Raw genomic sequence first — 21,620 nt, 5'->3', positions numbered from 1 at the left:
AGTTAGCTCACTAGTTTTCACCTAAACATGATATAGCATGTCCTGACTGAGAGATTTCTAAAAAAAAAATTAAAAAGTACAGCTCTGCTATCACTTCCAACATAAATGAAGACAGAAAACTAAACAGCAGTGACTTTTGTAGGGTTACTGAAGTTGGACTAGCTGGTATATAATGATGTGCTACTGATCCCTAGCAACACAGCTATGATAGCATACCATAAACACAGTGAAGCTGGAGGATGAACGCTAACTTTTTTCCACTTGATAAAAGTTAACGCGAGGATTCCCGATGGTTAGGGACAAATACAATCGCATGGCAGGATGCTGTAAATGGACCAAACTTCAGTCAGGAGAACAACTGAGATAATCCATCCACAATACGAGGTTAGTCATTAATATACTGCAACAACATGGGAATAGAGCAGCTGTGAGAGAATTCAACATTAATGAATCAATGGTATGGAAGTAGAGGAAGCAAGAAGAATGAGTTGAGTAAAGTTTGACTTATCTGTCTGTTTTGTTTCACTTAATGCACCTTATAATCCGGTGCACCTTATGTATGAAAACAGACCCGTTCATCGACAGTACGCCTTATAATCTGGCGCCTTATGGTCCAAAAAATATGGCATTTATTTTTAAAAGTCAAACCAAACTTTAGAAGAGTTGTGTGAAAAATTAAGAACATCTGTACTGTTTCTATAGGAATTAGGGTAGGGTAACTAGCGGCCAGGTGCTACTAATCAAATGTAGTTGATTAACTGATCATCAGTGTGAGCATCTGCCAAAGTGAGCGTCTGCCAGAGTTTTGGCAGTTTGCTAGTATGGAGCATTCAGGTGTGTGTTAATACAGTGCAGAAGGAAAGATATCGGCAGTGATCTTAAAGAAGCAATTGCTGTTGCTGCCCTTTACTGTGGGAAGAATTATAAAGCCATTTCCAAACAATTTGAAGTTTATTATTCTACACTAAGGAAGATTCTTCAAACTGCGCATATCTCAGAAAAACTGCAAAAATCCCAACCCAGCCCTATATCTCAGACTCCACAGGTTAGTATGTTAAATATTTGTCCAGGACAGTACAGTTAGAAAAAAACTGGACAAGTATGACTTGTTTGGAAGGGTTACCTGAAGAAAAGAGCATGGCAGCACAGCTTTTGTTTCCAGAGTTGCACCTGAACAAACCACAAGATTTGTAGAAAAAGTCCTTTGGAGAGACTTGACCATAGTGGAAATGTTTGACCATATTGCACAGCACATTTTATGAAATCCAAACACAACATACCAGCACAAACACCTCATAACAACTGTCAAGCACGGCAGGAGAAGGGTGTTTTGCAGCCACATGATCTGGGAACAGTCATGAACTCTTCTGTATACCAAAGTATTTTAGAGTCACATGTGAGAAATGTGTTTCTGTAACAAGAAATGATCTCAAGCACAGCAGCAAATCTAAAACAGATTGGCTGAAAATGAGAAAATAATCAATGTGTTGCAAAGGCCCAGTCGAAGTCCACATCTCAACCTGATTTAAATGCTGTGGTTGGACCTTAAGAGAGCTGTACATAAACAAATGCCCCCCCAAAACTTAACAATTACTAACACAATTACTGCAGTGAATGTTTAGTTTTTCACACACTGCTTCTGCTTTGTGCCTCAGTTTTTGCTAAGTAAATAATGACATGTGTAATACATCATGAGTTGTTGTTTGCATCTGGTTGTATTTACCTCATTTTAAAACATTCTACAAGGACTAGATAATTATTTTAATATATCTTAACATGTAAAATATTAGAGTTGAAATAGGGTGTGCCTTCTTTTTTCATTATTTTTTATTAAACATTATGTAGTTTCTCATCAGTATAGCAGCAATCATACTTACTACACAGACATAGTATTTGCACCAATAAAGGAATAAAAATGTACGTCCCAAAACACTGAACTCTCTTTCTTAAACCTTTGGCATATTCCAGTCTCATAGGGCACAGTCCATTACAGTATAGAAGTTATTAAGCAAAGGTTATTTTTGTGTCAGGTCCTACTGTAGTAAGCTTAAGTCCAAACATCAACAACGGCCACTTGTTTGCATTTGCAGCTGGAGAGAGCTTGAGCCTCGCTGTGTGTGTGTCTTTGTCCCTGTTTGTGTGTGAATCCCTATCTGTTTTATCTGTCTATCAGGGATGCTACTTCAGATGTAATTTGTTCCAGCCGAGCTAATTGAAACCTCTATTCAGCGAGCTGCTGTGGACATTGTCCGTGCTGAAAAGGCGACAGTCCTTTCTCTGGCCACCATTGTTTGGGAATGTAATGAATTTTATGTTGCTGCCGCTGCCGGTAGAGAAATCCATTTTTCTCCCCTGGTCCCAGTCCTTTTGTCGTGCCTCCCCACCCATCCTTCAGTTCATCAATAGCCACTTTATCTGCCAATCTGTGGCGAGGGGATGACATTATTAGAAGGCTAAACAGCAGCTCTAATACAGGCCCTCCCTTCCTCTTTCAGATCTGTACAAAAACGGACTTCAGAGGGACACCTTCCTACCTTTCATCGATGTGCTGAAGGTAGAGACAAAGTCATCCCTCTCTCTTGTCTTTCTAATTTATTCAGTTGTTTATCTCGCGCACGCACACACACATACACGGGCGCACACTTGCATGTATGCCTCTGTGTCCGTCTTTTTGCAAGTTGCTCTTAGTGGTTTGATGTTTTCTGCTTCATGGATGCTTCACACAGTGTCACAAAGCTGTCTTTGATCATACCAGGGCACACTGAAAGACTCACAGAGAGAGAAAGGCAGAGAGAGATGGAAAAGAGTGTGAGTGGGTACAGGTAATGTGAATGGGAGAGTGGGAGATGGGTGGACTAGCTGTGACTGACCCAGACTGCTTGCATTTCAAAAGTAGAGGGGGGTGGTGGGCGGGGTGTGGAGCGGAGAAGAGGAGCGATGTGATGGTTAGCATTTCTAGCGAAAAATCTACTTTGCAATTTAAGCAGGTTGCACCATTATCCTGCCTGCATCCCAGATGATCATTGATGTGTTTGGAGTGATCGTGATCATAAATAATTGCATATTAATTTGTTGTCATGCATTTTGCAACAGAGGAGGGCAGCATTCTTGCGCCTTTTATTGGTATTTTGTCTGAATAGTAAAGGCAAGCGTTGACACTGCTGCAATTTTTTGGGCAAGATAGGAACTGAAAGTAAGCAGCTTAGCATTATTAAGAATTTAAAACTGAGAACCACTCCTCTGACACTAAACGTACCGGATAAACTCATAATTGAACAATAAGAAGTCCTGTAAGTATGAGGCACCTGAGCTGTGCAACCTTCCAGTTTCATATAATCACATTGATGCAAACCACTTGCACTGCCATCGTTTTGTTATGTAGGACGGCCAATAATTAATAACAAGTTCTAATTTACCAAAACTAAGAGTTTCCTTAATGCCCCAGGTTGACCACGCTGGCTTTATTAGGGATTCCCTATAGAATATCTTGTTATATATTATGACCTTTAGTTTGAATGCAGACATTTTTTACACACACACAGTCACATAAGCAGTGCTCGGCTAAGGTCTGGCTCAGGCACACTCCTGGTATGAAGTAGTAGATAAATGCTCTCTTGTGAGTGCGCTGAAAATCGCCACTCATACTGCTACTTGAATTTTGTGGCTTTTTGAATGAAATTGTTGTTAAATTCTCATTATTATTTGGCATGCCTCATTTGCTTTTAATAGGAACTTTTACACAGGATTATACATATACAATAGTAAACGCCTTATTATTGAGTTTTGGTTTATTTTTGAAAACAAATGCATTCGTTTTTGTTCATACTATGATGGGGATTTTGTTAAAGAGATACAATACATGATATAGAACATAGTCACTCAGACTAATTTAGGCTTGGTTCTTTATAAAATGACTTAACATGGCATTTCCTCTGAATATATTCAGGTATCACAGTATTTTTAACCCTAAAACTCCGGTTTAGCTCTGATATAATAAATAATCTGTTGCATTACAAATGTTAAAGTGAATATGTGTGCAAAATACAGGCAATCTAACCTGACCAGAGTCATCAAACCACTGTAACATTAAACACACACACATTTGAAGTCAAACCCACTAAAAGTTGCATAGAGTCTTGGAATCACCCTGCACCCCACCTGCTAACCCAGCAGCAGCAGCACCCTTGCCCTCTCTAATCCACCCTCATCAAGGTCCTGAATGCCTGCTGTCCCTCTCTGCCCCGCACTGGCTCCTCTCTTTCAGGATACCATGTTTTCCTTTGTGAGGCCATCTGGTTGGAGGGTTTGGGGGTGTTTTTTAGGTGGGGTGCTATGGATTCTCTATAGTGATCTGTCCTGTAAAGTTAAAGCTTGCTAACTAGCTGACCCTTAATAGATTGAATGAATGCTCGCAGGGAGCAGCCGCTGACTCGGCGCAGATCGCCTCCGCATGTGCGTGCCAGCGTGTGTTTCTATGGTGAGTGCAGGAGAGAAAAGAGGGTGTTAACATACAAAAATAGCCTCTGACCTATTCCCCTCATCACCTGAGCCAGAGTGGTAAGGGTTAATCCACCACTTTTGTCCGCCTGGGATGATGTCTTTATCTAACTGTTGACTTCTGATTAGTTGGGTCACCTTTCCTTCTGCAGCTCCCGATCCTCCACAATCATCCAGTTTTATATTCAAAAAACGATTTAATGACTTGCAACGCATGGGCTACATACAACTTCATTTAATCCAGAAGACACTGTTTATTTTTTTATTGTTCATCATTTAGTTTGTTTGCTATTTTTCATCCACACAGTCGTTTGTAATTTCTCGTCCTTTGTAGCATCTCTGTAGACTCCATTTGTGAGTCTATTCAGTTGTTCCGGCTTCTTTTTCTTTGCAGCCGCTGCAAAGCTCGTAGTTTTGTGAAATACAGGGTTTGGGGTTTTTTCTTTTTTTTTTTAATGGATGCTGCCAGTATTGTAACGAAGACACTCTTTCTCTCTCTCGCAAACTGTCCTCGCTCTCCACTCCACTTTTCATTGCCCATCCTCTCTCTCCACCCCTCTATCCCCACTCTTTATTCTATCACTATCCTGTTCTGCTCGCTGGCTTTACTCACCCAAGGTCAGGTCTCTGTATTTTGGTAGCAGAATAGTGACTTTATTTTCCCTCCACTTGTTCGATTGCAGTTGCGCACAAAGCTGCCGAGGGGAGAAAAACATGACAACAACCCTGAGGCAACTTTGAGTATCTCTGAGTTTCTATCTGTTTTTAACCCTTCTTTTGATCCACTTTTCATCTCTTTTTTTTGTGTCACTGTCAATACTGGCTCTGTGCTGAGCAGTTGGTGATGAGAGAAAATGAAATATATAAATCAAAACAGAATGACAAAGAGAGAAAGGGAAAAACTGAAGAATGAGAGGGACGTGGTCCTCCACTGAAGACCTTGGTAAGAAGGACCGCGTGTGAAGAGCTGGAAGAGTTCAAATCAAATAGATTTTGATATTTGATGACAGTCATTGTCTTTTAAAACATTTAATGGCAGCATGCTTCGAGGGCAAAGCTCACTTCTTTCATATCAGTGTCTCTCTCTGTCTGTTCTGAAACCTGAACAAGGGGTGATAGGACAAATCGATTTCTTTTAAGCACAAAGAATCAAACCAGGATCCTAATTGTTACCTAAATTTTAATTATTGCAGTTACCTTGGTTCCGTTTGGGCAAATGATGTTTTCCTGTTTTCTATCAGAGTGTTCAGATGTCAGATGTGTAATAGTAAGCATGTACAAATATAGAAATGTCTCTTAATTCAACTTTCATGGGGTGCGTTTTTGCCTTTGCTAGTCACAGTACAGACAACCAGGAAATCAGGGAAAACAGTAGAAGTCAAGCCACCCCAGAAGTGACATAAAGTCAAGCTCCTCTCCCAGTAGATCAGCTGATCTCAGTGGAAGCCCACATCATCTGTCAAACTGACTAAACTGACTAAAGTCACATGTGCAAACCATGTTCACCCTACCTATCTGAATCACTGTGACATCTTTATTCACTGATGCCTGCTCTGTTGTCTTCTTGCTGCTTTCAAAGCCCACAGGAGGAGGTCCCACAACAGAACTGTACCACCAAATATAAGTGACCGCACATGGAAATAACAATTTTTGGCTACAGTGATCCTAACAGAAATTCTATTCTGAGACTAACTTTATGTATATTACTGACATCAATACCCTTTTGAATGTCAGATTTGAATTATTTGCATCCATTTTAATACACCAGATAATTAGTTATTCACTAATCAGTATCTTTATAGGCAGCAGACTAAGACAGAACACAATCTAACTCGAGACCGAGGTTCTGGGGAGAATTAACTTATATGTAAAACTTTTTTTTTTACATATAAGTCAGCGGTACAAAATCTCAGATGGATGGGGGTAGTACGGACAGGTTTTCACAGTGCACAGAACAAGAAAGATGAAGTCTCTTATTTAATTTTGCTGATTCCTTTTTAATTGTGCACATAAAGTCCTGCAGGTTTATACTATACAAGATGATCAGAGAGCAATTTTTGTAACGTGTAATGTTTGTAATAAACTGTGTGGAGCCCATGCTTTGCTCGCGTCTGTCACGATCAACAAATGGAGCCTCTGTTGGCCAGGTGCAGGTAGCACACACTGCCCGAGTTACCGTTTTGGTTCAGTCCTGGGCCAACGAAACTCGATGGGTTGAGAGCGGGGGGTCCAGTAGGGTCCTGGATCACAAAAGATGGGGCCTCCAACTCAAACGATGTTTCCCCAAGAGGAGCAGCCGAGGCAGGAGAAGGTTGTGAGAACGACCCTGCAGAACAATCCATCGCCGGCCCAAGGCAGTCACACTTTAAGGGAATAGATCATTAGGTGTAATTAGGGTGTTCACATTGTCACGTACCCCCCCAGACGGCCCAAGAATGAATAAAATCACCAGATACACCCCCAGCCGGCTCACATGCGTGCACGCACACACACTAACTAAGCAGCTCCCCAGTTAGTGAAAACACTTTGATGTCAGAAGAGTCGTCCAGAACTTGCCAGCATAAAGGCACTGTTTTAAGCTCCCCCCCCACACACACACACACACATCTCTCTCCCTCTCTCTCGACCCCTCTGTCCCTGCCACCTCCCACTTTTTTCTGTCCCTCCACACAAGGCTGTAAGACACACACGGATGAATGAACGACAACCTTTCCCCTCCTCCCCTCACCCCCCTCCAACCCCCGTCTCTTTTTCAGCCTTCCCACCCTGCATTTCTTTGAGGCCTGGTCAATTCTCCAGGCCAAACAAAAAAAAAAAAAAAAGCATCAAATGTTTTCTGCTGCTGGGTAATGAGGGAGTGGACCTCATCAGGGCCCAATAGTCAGCTATCCTTGGCTTTTGTTGCAGCTCAATGGCACCGCGCTCTTTGAAAAACTCAAAAGCAACTTTTTGAGGAGTAAAGGATAGAGAAAGATATGTCATGGAGGGAGCGGGCACAGAGGGGAGTGGAGGGAGCAGGGGGGTAAAAAAAAAAAAAGCCACTCTGTTTTTATGCTAAACGGCTGTCCAGTGAGAGCAGTGGACAGCTCGGACAATGACATGATTGGAGCTACATGTGTTTGGATGACTTTCTTCTAAAGAGTCTCTGATTCTCATGTCTGTCATCTCTCTCTCTTGTGTCTGAGCCGGTGAATGCATCCGTGCGAGCAGGGGAACTCTTAATTTGCTGCTTTTCTGTGAATCGGTGACACGTTTGCCAGGTTTTTACACCACTAGTTTAAAAAGCTAATAATGTTGCCTGATGGTAATAAACCTTAGGGCTGCACTTCTTTTCTTTTTATGGTTTAATCTGTCATGTGTCTTAATAATGATTAAAATAACAAAAACTGCAGATCGGAGTTTCTTTTAATTTAATTAACAAGACAAAATCTAAAGAGGTGATCATTTAGAAAATACTGCAAAATTCCATTAGAAAAACTTAAAAGTATTGCAAATGGATAAATTAATCAAATTGTGACCCTATAAAATTACTAAATAAAAAAAAACTAAAGACTGTACACTTGTGACCAACAAATTTGTTACAACCTAAATATTTTCTCAACTTGCAGCACGAGCACATTTTTATAATTTTTCCTTAAAATAAATGATCACCTCTTCTATCCGTCCACCTGATGACGTACAAATAGTGTTACTCCACTATTTGTACGTCGCCATTCGCCGATTAAACTGAAGGGACTGTTTAAGACGAGATTAAAAGTTGCAAAGTAGACTGACTACGTTCGCGAGAGGAGGATGTCGGTGGCGGCATCGGGGTGCGGGGAGGCTTCAAAACCACAATGTGTAGGCGGATAAAAATCTTAGAGGAGTGAGAACTTGACAATCCCCTCAAGATGGATAATCAAGTAATGACCCGCGAGGCCTCAGCCTCATCTGATTATAAATAACCAATGGAATCATCATCACTGATTGTGTTTCCATTCCTCCTTCTTTTCCCCTCTCGTATTTGCACCTCGCTCCTCCGTCAAGAAACGCAACAGCCGCCTTTACCGTAGGTACGTTAGAGACGAGGTTCATAAAGGGAGGGAGTTGAAGATGGCAGGAGAAAAGACAAACTGAGATACTAATGATGTGGCGGCAATAGTGACAAGCTTTTTTTTTTCTTTTCTGGAGGGACTATTTACCCGTTGGTGGGGTCACAGTAGGTTGATGAAATGACACCTCCCTTTTGTGCGTGGGGGAGGGCGAGTTTGTCAGGTTGTTATTAAGCCTGATTCAGCCAATTGGCTCAGAGTGGGAACCCCGTTTGTGTGAGCGGACACGGAGATAAAAAGTTGACAGCAGAGAAGAATAGAGTATTTCCGTCCCCTTGCTTTGTGATGATTACTAATTATCCTGCAGCTTAAGGAGGCCAGTGGCAGAAATTCACTGATTTCATAATTTACTGGAGCTGTCGTTGAATACTCAGTCAGCCGATGATGGCTTGGATGGGATGATATGCAGTTCCTCTCTTTTCTTTGATAGAATAGTGGAGATGATGATTATAGTTTGTGCTGTACTCCCTGACATGAATCCTGTTGACGTTTTACTCTATGTGGAAAAGTTTGAACCCTGCATCGCAGGTTCACCCCTGCTGTAACGCACTTGAATAGCTGCAGAACAATGGATCGGCTCGGCAAACCGAGAACAGCTGACACAAAATCCCAAAGCTGTCGGAGGATAGGCGATAAGATGCCGGCTGCCTTCTGCGATGCCTCATTATTTAATTTAATACTTTTTAGGGTTGTTCTGTATGCATTTTAGTGTGAAAGAAGTGAAGACACAAAGCTCTGATTGTCCACTTTACAGGGTTGCCATATTAACAATGCATCATCAAGACAAATCAAACTGTCACAATGATTTAAACCTAAAGACGTGCAATATGTTTTAGCATTTCTATCAGCAATCACCAATATGAAAATCAGAGCTAAATGAAAAATGTGCAAAGTTCTTATATTTCTTTAATTTTCCTTATCTTTTTATCAAATAAAAGGACAAGAATAATCGATTAGGTTTGTTAGATAAAGCCTGAGACATCTTAGACTGTCAGTGTTGTCCAGAAAGATTAAAATCTCCTTGTGACAAACATGGAAACTGTGTTTAATTTTGTCCTCAGTCACACAGGATGTCCTGCTGCTGTAAATGCTCACAGCCTCAACGAAGCTGATGCTAAAAGTTGTCTCTAAATTAGTAATTTACATAAAATTATGGGGTGAAAAGAGAACAAATAACACCAAGCTCATGGGCAAATGTTATCCTCAATAGACAGCAAAAAGATTTTTTCTTTAAACTATACAACACTTCACATTTTAAATGGAAGTAGGTTAATTGGATTATTGTGGATGCTGGAATTTAAACGTTTGTCCTACTGTATACTGTGTGTGTGTGTGTGTGTGTGTGTGTGTGTGTGTGTGTGTGTGTACGGGTTCGTACTATCCTGGTGGGGACCAAAATCTGACTTTTACTATCCTGGTGGGGACTTTCTGCACCGTGGGGACCAAAATCCAGGTCCCCTCGGGGTTGAAAGCAATTTTCACACTCAAAATGCGGTTTTACTGTCAGGGTTACAATTAGGTTATGGTTAGGTTTAGGGTAAGGGTTAGGGTTAGGCATTCATTTTTAATGGTTAGGGTTAGGGTAAGGGGCTAGGGAAAGCATTATGTCAATGGGATGTCCCCACGAGGATAGCAAACCAGACATGTGTGTGTGTGTGTGTGTGTGTGTGTGTGTGTGTCAACAGGAATACTGCCACACCGTCTGCTTAGACGCAGGGATTGACTACAGGAAGCTTGGCGAGGCTGCAGCAGGGAAACTTTACTACCTGTAAGACACACAAACACGCACACACAAGCACGCTACCTCTCTGCTTCCCTCTTTATAGTCCTCCTCAGCCCAGAGTTTGTGCGGAGGCTGGGTTGAGTTGACATTAAACTGCATTAAACACACACACACGCACACAAACACAGGAAATGCTTGTGCACATCATGTAGTTTGGGCAGAAAGAAAAGGCAAACAGATGAATAAATGAGGGAGACGCAGGCTGGGAGGTTTATAAAGACCTGCATTACCTTGAGAGATCCATGAAAAGAATAAAAAGAGGAATCAATAGAATATGAGAAAAGGGCAGAGCTTTAAAAGCTAGTTTTCTATTTTCCTTGTTACATATGCGCTGTTAGGAACTCGCGCACGCAGGCAAACAAGTGCTTTCGTCTTTTCACTGTATGTAAATAGAGTACATCACACCCTTTTACCTGGAGTTAAAACACAAGCACACACGCAGACACGAACACACACACTTCACAATCTCATTTCGACGTGTATTCACAGGCTAATGCTTGTGTTTAGAGCCTAACATCCTGTTTTTTACCGATGGAGTGAAAAGCTAAGTACCCCTCTCCCCTGCTCTCCTTGCTGCCACCGTTTGATGTGGCCACTTCAGCATTATTAATTTCATATCCTATTATTTCCTTTCTGTTTCGTTGCCTGTGTGTGCGCGCGCTGGTGCATGTGTGTTGTGCAGCACAGGGGAGCCTGGTGCAGAGGCCTTCCTGGATGCACTGTTTGAAGAGCTCTCATTAAGACAAAAGAGTGGTAAGGGCATTTAAGGAAGACAATGCATTTTAGAAAGAATGATTATTTTTTACTTTTTTTCAGTGACACAAGGACACGTCAAAATTACACCTTTTGTAATATTTATATATATGAAAGATAAAAGAAAATACCAAAATCAACAGTGTTGACAACAATCAGACAAATCATCAATGTCTACCTTAATTTGTCTCACATTTATCCTTTCTTAGTATTTAAGGCTCAAAAATAGATTTTAATTTTTTATTTTATTGTTGTTGTCTTTTTAAATTCCCAAAACAGCTGGGGACTTTGAAGACCATGACTTTTCAATCATACAGGATTATCTAGTGCATCTGCTGAAGGTTTTTTTAACTGCTAATGTTCATGTTACCCAAGCCCACGAGACGGCTCACTCACCTACTTTAAATAGTTCTGTTACAACAATAGAAGTCTGAGGCACAGAGAAATAACATTTTTCAGTGTTAAACTACATAGATAATACAATTATACATTTTGGGGGGCTATTTGTGATGCTTTTCATGACATTTTTTATATGTTATAATTCAACAGGAAAAAACAAAAGCTGCACAATTCTAAATTAAAAACAAACTCTAGACTTGAACTTAGATTTTTAAAATTACTGGGCCTTAAAGGGGCTTTTTTTGTAACACTGTGAAATTTTAGGATTTAATTGTATACTAAATAGTTTTTTAGTAGTAAACAATATTTTTTCGTTATGTTTTCTTTTGTTTTGTCTTATATTAGAGGTTAAAAGATCAAAATTCGTGAATGTGTAGTAAAGCAAACTTCATAAATATACTATCTTTTAACCTAACTACATGTATATACTGTAGCCATTGTACATTGTGTGTGTGCGTTTCCATAGCTACAGGTCCCCGGGTGCTCTCAGTGCTGGGCAGAGATGTGACTCTAGAAAAGACCTGCGGAACCGTCGCTGACTGTACTTTTGATGAGCTGTGCGGCAGAGTGAGTATTGTTACAATCGATTAATTTGTCATTATTGTGCAACAAAACAGGCTGATGCATAACGACACTTAACATCTTTTGTCTACATAAAACTTAAAGAGTAAAACAAGGAGTGTTTTAAGGTAAGCTTTTCTTGGTTTTTAGCTTTAAGACAACTGTTACTCGCTATACAGATAGAGAACAGATTAGAACTGCTTGATGGCATTTAAAACAGCCTGTGACCTCTGACCAAAGTCAAACCACATCCTTCTTCTTGTTCTTTTTATTTTTACTACTGAGACACACAAAATCCACTCATTACTAATCAAAACTGCTCAAATTCGAAGCACTTCTCTTGTCCCTGTATTACCTCTATGCTCTGTTTATTGTCCGGGCCTTTGAACTAGATGAGGTATTTTCTGCTCAATGTCGAAAAGAAAGTCTATTGACATTTTTATGATTAGTTGTGCCCACTGCGCCTCAAAAAGGAAGTGTGTAGCGTGTGCAAAGTCTCAACCCTGATGGACAGCAGTGAGTTTTAGAAGGCATGTGAGCTTCAAGGCTTCCTCTGGCATATGTTGGCGAGTCCTCATTAATTTTAAGAGCAATCAGCCTGAATGGCAAAGAACCAAGGACGAGGACAAAAATTACAACAGCTAGAGCCTTTTTGCACAAGGTGCCCTCACTTCACAGTTGTCATTTTTTCAGGCCATGTGTGCAGAGTGCAGAAATTCACAGTGCCTGTACCCGTTTATGGAGCAGCTGTGCACATGTGCAAAGCTGAAATCTTTGCTGTGTTCTTTTGTGGTGTGCTGTCTGTTTGAAGCTCGGGTCTGACTTTGTTTCAGTATCTCACACGCTCTGTTGTTCTCCAGGCTTTAGGTGCCAGCGATTACCTGGAGATGGCGCGGCTCTTCGACACAATATTCATCCGCCGCGTTCCCGTGCTGACGCTGTCAATGAAGGATCAGGCCAGACGCTTTACCACCCTCATAGACAACTTCTATGACAAAAAGGTGAAAACCAAAAAAAAGAATGAAAGGCATGGATTCTATTACACTCATGTGTTACCGAAGGATTTCTAATGCAGCTTTTCTGCCTTTATTTACAACTGATTAGAAATCTTCCTGCATTACATCCATAAAAGTGTTGGATGTGTTGGACATCTCAGTTCAAAACCAAGAGTGTGTAATATAAAATAGTCGACTCTTGGCTTCCAACAAGATATATATACACTAAAAAAAGTTTGGACACACCTTCTCATTTAATGGTTTTTCTTATTTTCATGACTATTTACATTTTAGATTCTCACTGAAGGCATCAAAACTATGAATGAGCACATATGGAATTATGTAGTCAACAAAAAAGTCTGAAATAACTCAGAACATGTTTTATATTTTAGATTCTTCAAAACAGCCACCCTTTGCTTTGATTACAACCTTGCACACTCTTGGCATTTTCTCAATGAGCTTCATGAGGTAGTCACCTGAAATGGTTTTCCAGCAGTCTTGAGGGAGTTCCCAGAGCTCCACTCCATCATTCTCCTTCTTGGTGAAATTGCCCTTACACAGCCTGGAGGTGTGTTTGGGGTCATTGTCCTGTTGAAAAATAAATGATTGTCCAACTAAACGCAAACCGGATGGGATGGCATGTCGCTGCAGGATGCTATGGTAGCCATGCTGGTTCAGCGTGCCTTCAATATTGAATAAATCGTCAACAGTGTCACCAGCAAAGCACCCGCACACCATCACACCTCCTCCTCCATGCTTCACGTTGGGAACATTCATGTAGAGACCGTCCGTTCACTTTTTCTGCATCGCACAAAGACACAGCGGGTGGAACCAAAGATCTCAAATTTGGAGTCATCAGACCAGTGTACTGATTCCCACTGGTCTAATGTCCATTCCTTGTGTTTCTTGGCCCAAACAAATCTCTTCTGCTGATTGCTTTTCCTTAGTAGTGTCTTCTTAGCAGCTATTTGACCATAAAGGCCTGATGCACACAGTCTCCTCTGAACAGTTGATGTAGAGATGTGTCTGCTACTGGAACTCTGTGTGGCATTTATCTGGGCTCTAATCAGAGGTGCTGCTAACTTGCGATTTCTGAGGCTGGTGACTCAAATGAATTCATCCTCAGCATGAATTCATCCTGAGCATGAATTCATCCTCAGAAACTGGCTCACATCCTCGTGTGAGCCATTTTCATCGTAGCGCTTGATGGTTTGTGCAACTGCACTTGGGGGCACATTCAGAGTTTTAGCAATTTTTTGGACTGACTTACCTTCACTTCTTAAAGTAATGATGGACTGTCATTTCTCTTTATTTAGCTGATTGGTTCTTGCAATAATATGAATTCTAACGGTTGTCAAATAGGGTTGTCAGCTGTGTACCAACCTGACTTCTGCACAACAAAACCGATGGTCCAAACCCCATTAAAAAGGCATGAAATTCCACAAATGAACCCTGATAAGGTACACCTGTGAAGTGAAAACCATTTCAGGTGACTACATCATGAAGCTCACTGAGAGAAGACCAACGGTTTGTAGCGCTACTCTGAGGAATCAAAAATATAAAACATATTTAGTTTATAGTTATTTATCTTTTTTTTTCTTTGCTACATAATTCCATATATCTTGTTTCATGTATTTGACTTCTTCAGTATGTATCTACAATGTACAAAGTAGTAAAAATTAAGTAAAACCATTAAATGAGAAGGAGGAGGAGCATTAGAGCTTCCACAGAGTTTTCTCCACCTGGGTGCACCTACATCTCTAGACAGCTGTGTTGGTGACATGCTGCTAAAGGCCATCATACTCCACCTTTGACAGTGGTCCAGCCTGACTCTCTGAAGCTTTGGATGTTTAATCGTGGTACGCTTATGAGCATCCTGAACACTGAAAGACAGCCTTGGCAGAATCTGTCCAGCGTTATGGATAAATATGAATATGTTGTGGTGATCTTTGGTGATATATGAATGCTACTGAAGCCGTATATCAAGGGCAACCCTACTGCCCCAGTCCTTTCCTGGAGAAAGGGGTCTTGGGATGCCTTGTGATGTCATGTTGCTATGTCACTCTCCTGGCTTGATAAATTGAATGAGGTGTCAACCGTGGAGCTAGTCATGCCTCCATGTATATGCTCCCTTGGGTCACTGCAGTCTTGCACCCTGACAGGTTGTGTTGGATGTTAGCATTGGTGCTGCTGGAGGTTTCAGGTTTAGCCTGTTGATGAAAGGTGAGTCTTGCTTGTGGCATTTTCCACAGTGGGTTTCCATGTCATCCAGTTTCCATGTGAACCATCAGAGGTGCTTTGTATTATTCCTAATCATCCACAAACATCTCTTTTCAGTCTCTTTGTTGGCCTTGGATCAGAAATTTGGAACTCCTTCGTAGCTGAACTGAATTTGCATTACACTTTCCTGACAGTCTTGCTAATGGACTTACACATCCAAGTACCTGTCACTTTTATCCTGTTCAGGAAGACTTCTGTAAGCCACAGTCAGTGGGCTCTCTTGCTTCAGGCCGATTCTTGCCTTTCTTTTGCTCGCAGTCCAGGGCAATGAATGGAATCAGCAGCTGGAGTCCTACCCAGACACACAGAGAAGCGTGTTGGTATTTATTTTTATTTTTTTTGATGTAAGAGTCTTCTTTGTTTGCTGGCTACAGGTAGGAAAATTTTACTTTACCAACTTTTGGTGCCACATCATCTTTTGGTACAGTGAAAGTGATTAAAGCCCAGCTAATGACCTGGTAATGGAAATATATACACCAATACAGGTACCTGTGATAGGCCAACATCATCATTAGGATTATTTTGGACAATAAATATATCAGTCAGGCTTCAGTATGGCTACTATCACACTCACGTGGTTTTTCATTTGTTTGATTGGGGTTTTTTTTGCAAAATACTCTATTCAGCACAGAAAAAAGTATTTATTACAAGGGCTAAACTCCTCAACACTGTGCTAGCCTCATAACAGGTAACTTCATACTCACTGATTTGTTACCTTTTAACCCCATATTATATTCAATTTAATTTTAGTTATGTAGCACCAAGTCACAACAACAATCACCTCAAGGCGCTTTAAATTGTAAGGTAAAGACCCTACAGTAGCACAGAGAAAACCCCAACAATAAGTCGACCCCCTGTGAGCAAGCACTTTGTGACAGTGGGAAAGAAAAACTCCCTTTTAACAGAAAGAAACCTTGGGATTGTGAATGAGAGCACTTTTATCATATCGATGAGACAATAACATGTCCCACAATAAAATTTTAATTCACTAATTCAAGACAAGGAATTAATGTATGAGTAAGCTACCAGTAAACAGACACTTAGCCCTTAATGTTATAGAAAGTAACTCCCATATCGCTCTTTCTTGCCCCCTTGTCCAAGGTGAGGGTGGTGCTGCTGGCAGATGCTCCTTTGGACCGGCTCTTTGCCCACACTGGAGGAGATGATGAGAGGGACCGACAGCTCCTGGATGACCTGGGCCTCAGCGAGGTAAGATCGCATCTCTGTTATTTATCCTGTTGAATCGGATATCACTATATTATTTTCTTTTTTTAGTTTAATAACAAACTGGCTTGTTGCTGCTATTGAAGTTGTGTCCTCAATTTCTATGTTTTAAGGAAGAATTCACTAAGATCTAGATCCTGTTTACAGAAATGCAATATTCACTTTCACATATTTACAGACAGATGTACAGGCTGGAGATTAAATAGATGACTCTACACTCATTAGCCCGATGAGTTAATCTTTCTCCCATGCTGCATAAACATTTCTCTTTTGAGTATACAAGTTGCCAACTCTGGTGTCGACTCGTCTATTCAGGAGGCAGCAGAGCGGCTTACCCTCTTCACAGCCGAGGAGGAGATCTTTGCCTTCCAGAGGACAATCTCTAGACTGATGGAGATGCAGACCGAGGCATACTGGCTGGAGGGAGACCGCAATCGTAGAAAGAACCACAGTGAAACTTAGCGCCTGTTCCTAACTGTCATGATAATTATCTACCTCGACACAGCACAGAGCCTCTAAGCACTAACACTGCATAGGAGATGCATTCAGTTAAGCAGAAGAAGAAAAGACCAAGTCTGTTTTGGGAAACCAAAATCATCTTTTTCTTCTTCTTCTTCAGGGAAATCAATATTTAACAAGGCAAAATAAAGCATAGTAACTGTTTGTGTGTTGTCCTTCTTTTCTGTCTGGTCGTTTTTTGTGACATGTGCTATCTCCCCATTGAGAACTATTTGTTTTAAATAATATGAAAACCTCTCTAACATGAGTGAACCACAGGCAAACGGGTGCTCACTTTAGAGAGGAGGGAAGTGTGTTTCACTGCAGTTGGTTACTGCCCTCTAGTGGGTGGATGTGAAAAGGGCAAGATGTTTTCAAGCTGTCCATTTGAGCACTGATGTTGATTTAGGATATGCTTGCTATTATTTAATATACTTAATATATTTTATTTTAAGGAACTTCTGCCATTTTTGTAAGCTTTCTATGAAATCAGACAGAAAATAAAGTTAACTTTGTCTTGCAATAATATTTGTTTTATTTGTGCACAATTTGAATAGATCTTTAAATTTCTCTGTCAGGTTTTTAATGACATTTGAGCCAAATTGATGATTTGAAGCAACTAAGAGCCCATCTTTCAACTTGACAACAGGATTAAGAGGACTATATAGTATACAGAGAGTGTGTATATATAGTCACCATCCACTTCATCAATTACTCTTTGGAACTGCAAGTCCTTTCAGAGCTTCCTTAATTCTTTGTGGCATAGATTCAACAAGATACTGGAAGCATTCCTTGGAGATTTTGGTCCATATTGATATGATAGCATCACACAGTTACTGCAGATTTATCAGCTACACATCCATGATGCAAATCTCCCATTCCACCATGTCACAAAGGTGTTCTGTTGGATCTGGTGACTCTGGACATTTGAGTACAGTGGCCTCATTGGCATCTTCAAAAAACCAGTTTGAGATGATTTGAGCTTTGTGACATGATGCGTTATCCTGCTGGAAGCAACCATTAGAAGATCAGTACACTTTGGTCCTGAAAGGATGGACACAGTCAGCAGCAATACTCACTTAGGCTGTGGTGGTTAAAAGCTGACTGGAGAGGCACCCAGTGTGGAATTCTGCTGCTGTAACCCATCTGCTTCAAGGTTTGACGAGTTGTGCAGTCAGAGATGCTCCTCTGCATGCTTTAGTTGTAACAAGCAGTCATTTAAGCAGTCTGGCCATTCGCTTCTGACCTGTAGCATCAACAGCACATTTACGCTGGAAAAACCGCCACTCGCTGAATATTTTCTCTTTTATTGGTCATTCTCAGTAAAGCCTAGAGATGGTTGTGTGGAAAAATCTCAGTTGTTTCTGAAATACTCCGACTGGCTCATCTGGCACCAACAACCATGGCACTTTCAAACTAACTTAAAACACCTTTTTTCCTGATTTGGATCCACAATTCGAGCACCAGATCATCTTGACAATGCCTAATTGTTTTGGGTTGATGCCATGTGATTGGCTGATTATATATTTGCAGTAACAAGGAGCTGAGCAGGTGTACCTAACAACTTGATCAGTAAGTTTGCGCAAATCTAATTTGTTGTTATTAAAATATAAATGTTTCTTGCATATCATCTATATTTTCGTGTAAATTCAAAGTCAGTTTGAACCAGCGTTATCCATATTCGTTTGCACTTCCCTCACATGAGCCTGTAGGAGGCGGCAGAGGGCTTAACATTTAAGGATAAGGTCACCACAGTGCACCGCTCCATCCCGGACAAGCCCACTCTGACTACAGACTACATTATCTAAACCAAGACCGTTATGTAACACAGTTTGTTTGTACGAAGTGTCCATCCAGCCAGTATCATGGAACAAGTAGCTTACAAAAACACTGAGGTAAATGTATAATCTCATTAGATTTAAGCGTGCACACCTACACACACATATACACGATGTGAGTGCGTGTACACACATCATGTGTGCAATCATTAAAATGTGCTTGAGTGGGCAGTAAAGGATGCAAGTCCACCCACCATACAACTTTCAATTAAAGTTTGGGATTTGTTTTTTTTTAAATGATCTCCACCCACGGGGAGGCCCCTAATCCAATCAGACCATTATGCCATTTGGGGCAAACATCTGACATAAACAGAGAAGGCCGCCCTTGCTGTGTGATTGTCTTAATTGGATGATTTACGCTGGCTTAGAGGGATGTTTGTCGTCTCAGTCCTGCCTGGATTCTGGATACCCCATGCTGACATAGGGAAGACTAAAACAGTTCACCTTTTGACTCCTGTCCACCGTCATATCATGCATTCGCTCATCAGGCTGCTGCCTAAAACTGTCCTGATAATGTTGTGATTTCACCTGGACGAAAGAAGAGGAGTTAAAATTCAGATGCTTTTTGATTCGTGTGTGTTGACAATCCTGGATTTACAAGCTTCAGAAGGGGCATGTAGGGTGAAGCTGACTTATCTTGGAGCACAACAAACCGACCTAGAAAGGAAGTAGAGTACATACCTTCCACTTATAAAATATTACATAGAATAAAAGAAAATATAGGCACATTATTTTAAATGTACATGCCAATATTGCTGACCAGATGACAAACACACACATGACCAAACACAAGTCAGTGTATATATATATATATATATATATATATATAATTAAAAGACCAAAGTTTGTGCCCTCGTTTTCACTTTCCAAAGCCATCCAGCTGGCCCAATTCTGGTCCCTGGACCTTATGTTTGACACCACTGATCTAAAGGTTGAGGCTTTTTTGGCTAAATAGATGCTATAAATGTGCTCAAGAAACAACTGCTACTGCTATGGAAGAAATAAAAGACTACAAAGCAAAATAAGCTATACAAATAAAGCCAATTTTAAGGTTTATAAGAGCAGATTCAGTGTAAAAATGTCTCAAAGTTCTTGAAATAATTAAAAAAATAACAATCGGTGCATCAGATTTATAGTAGTTAGAGCGGGGGAAACCATCAAGTGTAGTGTAGTTAATGATTTACTGCTGCAAAAATATTAAACCCAAACAAAATCATTCTTAAAATTCTCCCTGAGTAACCAAACACTAACTCCCTTCGGATATCTTGAAGGTTCAGCCTGATATAAAGCAGCTGAAAGATAAAAGTGTGATCATGTTGGTGAAAGTACACAGGGCTTTTGTGTGTGTGTGTGTAAACTCAGACATCCTGACCTCCCGCTGAACATCCACTGAGCATTTAACTCTGTAGTTCTCGGCAGGCGCCAAACTGCTGCATCAGGTATTCTCTTTGACATGAAGAGAACAAAAACCATCCCACAATGCGTGTGTGTGTGTGTGTGTGTGTGTGTGTGTGTGTGTGTGTGTGTGTGTGTGTGTGTGTGTAATTCTGTACAGTACACACTCTAGCCTGCTGCTGTGCATGAGCGTGTGAGCTGTAGGCTACCAGACCACCTGGGAAAATGTGTGTCATTGAGCACAGTAAAACAATAGTGTTAATAATAACAACCAACTGATACTTAATGCTTGTGCACTGTGATGAGATTTACTCAAAGGCCAGCAAATGGATAATACATTGTTCATTTGCATGATCTGACTGGTAGTGGAAGCAATATCCTCACCATTAAATGTGACAATGACGCCATAGAAATTAAACGCGATAAATCAACAAATGAAAGCAGCACATAAATTGTAACGTGTTATTGGATCAAATGCTTGAAAACATAAAGTAATGAATCCATACTGTAATGCTTCAGTGATATTTTTGCTTCAGTCTTTCATGAACGCGCATTCCTGCACAGAAAGGCGAACACGCGCGCTCGGTGAAACAAAGACGTGGACGAGGCTCTTTTGAAGCAGTCAAGGTGGAGGAGAAGCAGCGGGGAGGAGGGGATGGAGGCCCAGAGCATCACTTACTGGACCGAGAACCATCTAGGATTACTCTCCTCATCTCTAGAAGGGATGACGTAATTCTGGACTACAAAAGTGGGCGTGGTCTGGGCGTGATTGACTGATTAAAGGCACAATCGGCCACTGAACTTTGAGTACTGAATAGGAAGTTAACTTTAAAGATGAATGTAAATCGGTATGTTTTTAAATATCACTTTAATATAAATGTTTTAGATATATTTTGGCCAAAAAACGAATAACTTTAATATTGCATCATATATAAAACTTGATAAATGTAACAATTTATAAGGTTTTATGAAGCAACTGACATTAAACTTGTTGCTTTTTTAAAAATATATACCTGCACCTGTTGTGCCACAAATTCCATTTCCTGAAACAATTAACAGTGAAATCCTTTCTGAAGTAAACATGTTAAGGACTTCAGTGTTTCTCCCTCTTCCTTCTCCTCCTGTGTCCTTTAATTTCTTTGCACACCACTGACATGTCAGGACGTGTCCCAGCCGTGCAGCAATCTTTAGGTCCAGCCTCCTCTGCGCGCAGAGATACAGCCGTCCGATATAACTGTAGTGTCACTTTAAAAGGCGATCCCACGCGCAGGATCCAGGGGGCTGGTCTTTAATCGACTTGCGTGCG

The 21,620-nt window shown here is 40.8% G+C and overlaps 1 protein-coding gene across 1 annotated transcript in view; it reads left to right on the top strand.

The window, feature by feature from the left end:
- afg1lb (AFG1 like ATPase b) overlaps positions 1 to 17,570 on the top strand; it is a 31,114-nt gene extending 13,544 nt beyond the window's left edge. The window contains exons 7-13 of the mRNA XM_063496099.1: positions 2,496 to 2,554; positions 10,274 to 10,356; positions 11,054 to 11,124; positions 11,990 to 12,090; positions 12,945 to 13,085; positions 16,461 to 16,568; positions 16,899 to 17,570. Of these exons, the coding sequence (XP_063352169.1) occupies positions 2,496 to 2,554; positions 10,274 to 10,356; positions 11,054 to 11,124; positions 11,990 to 12,090; positions 12,945 to 13,085; positions 16,461 to 16,568; positions 16,899 to 17,045 (710 nt within the window). The 3' untranslated portion in view covers positions 17,046 to 17,570. The remainder of the gene's footprint in view (positions 1 to 2,495; positions 2,555 to 10,273; positions 10,357 to 11,053; positions 11,125 to 11,989; positions 12,091 to 12,944; positions 13,086 to 16,460; positions 16,569 to 16,898) is intronic.
- Positions 17,571 to 21,620: the final 4,050 nt, after the last annotated feature.

The sequence above is a fragment of the Pelmatolapia mariae genome, linkage group LG15 (genome assembly GCF_036321145.2).
Source record: "Pelmatolapia mariae isolate MD_Pm_ZW linkage group LG15, Pm_UMD_F_2, whole genome shotgun sequence".
NCBI classification, from domain to species: Eukaryota; Metazoa; Chordata; class Actinopteri; order Cichliformes; family Cichlidae; genus Pelmatolapia; species Pelmatolapia mariae.
The sequence above is the reverse complement of the archived record's forward strand: the minus strand, read 5'-3'. Positions and strand labels throughout refer to the sequence as shown.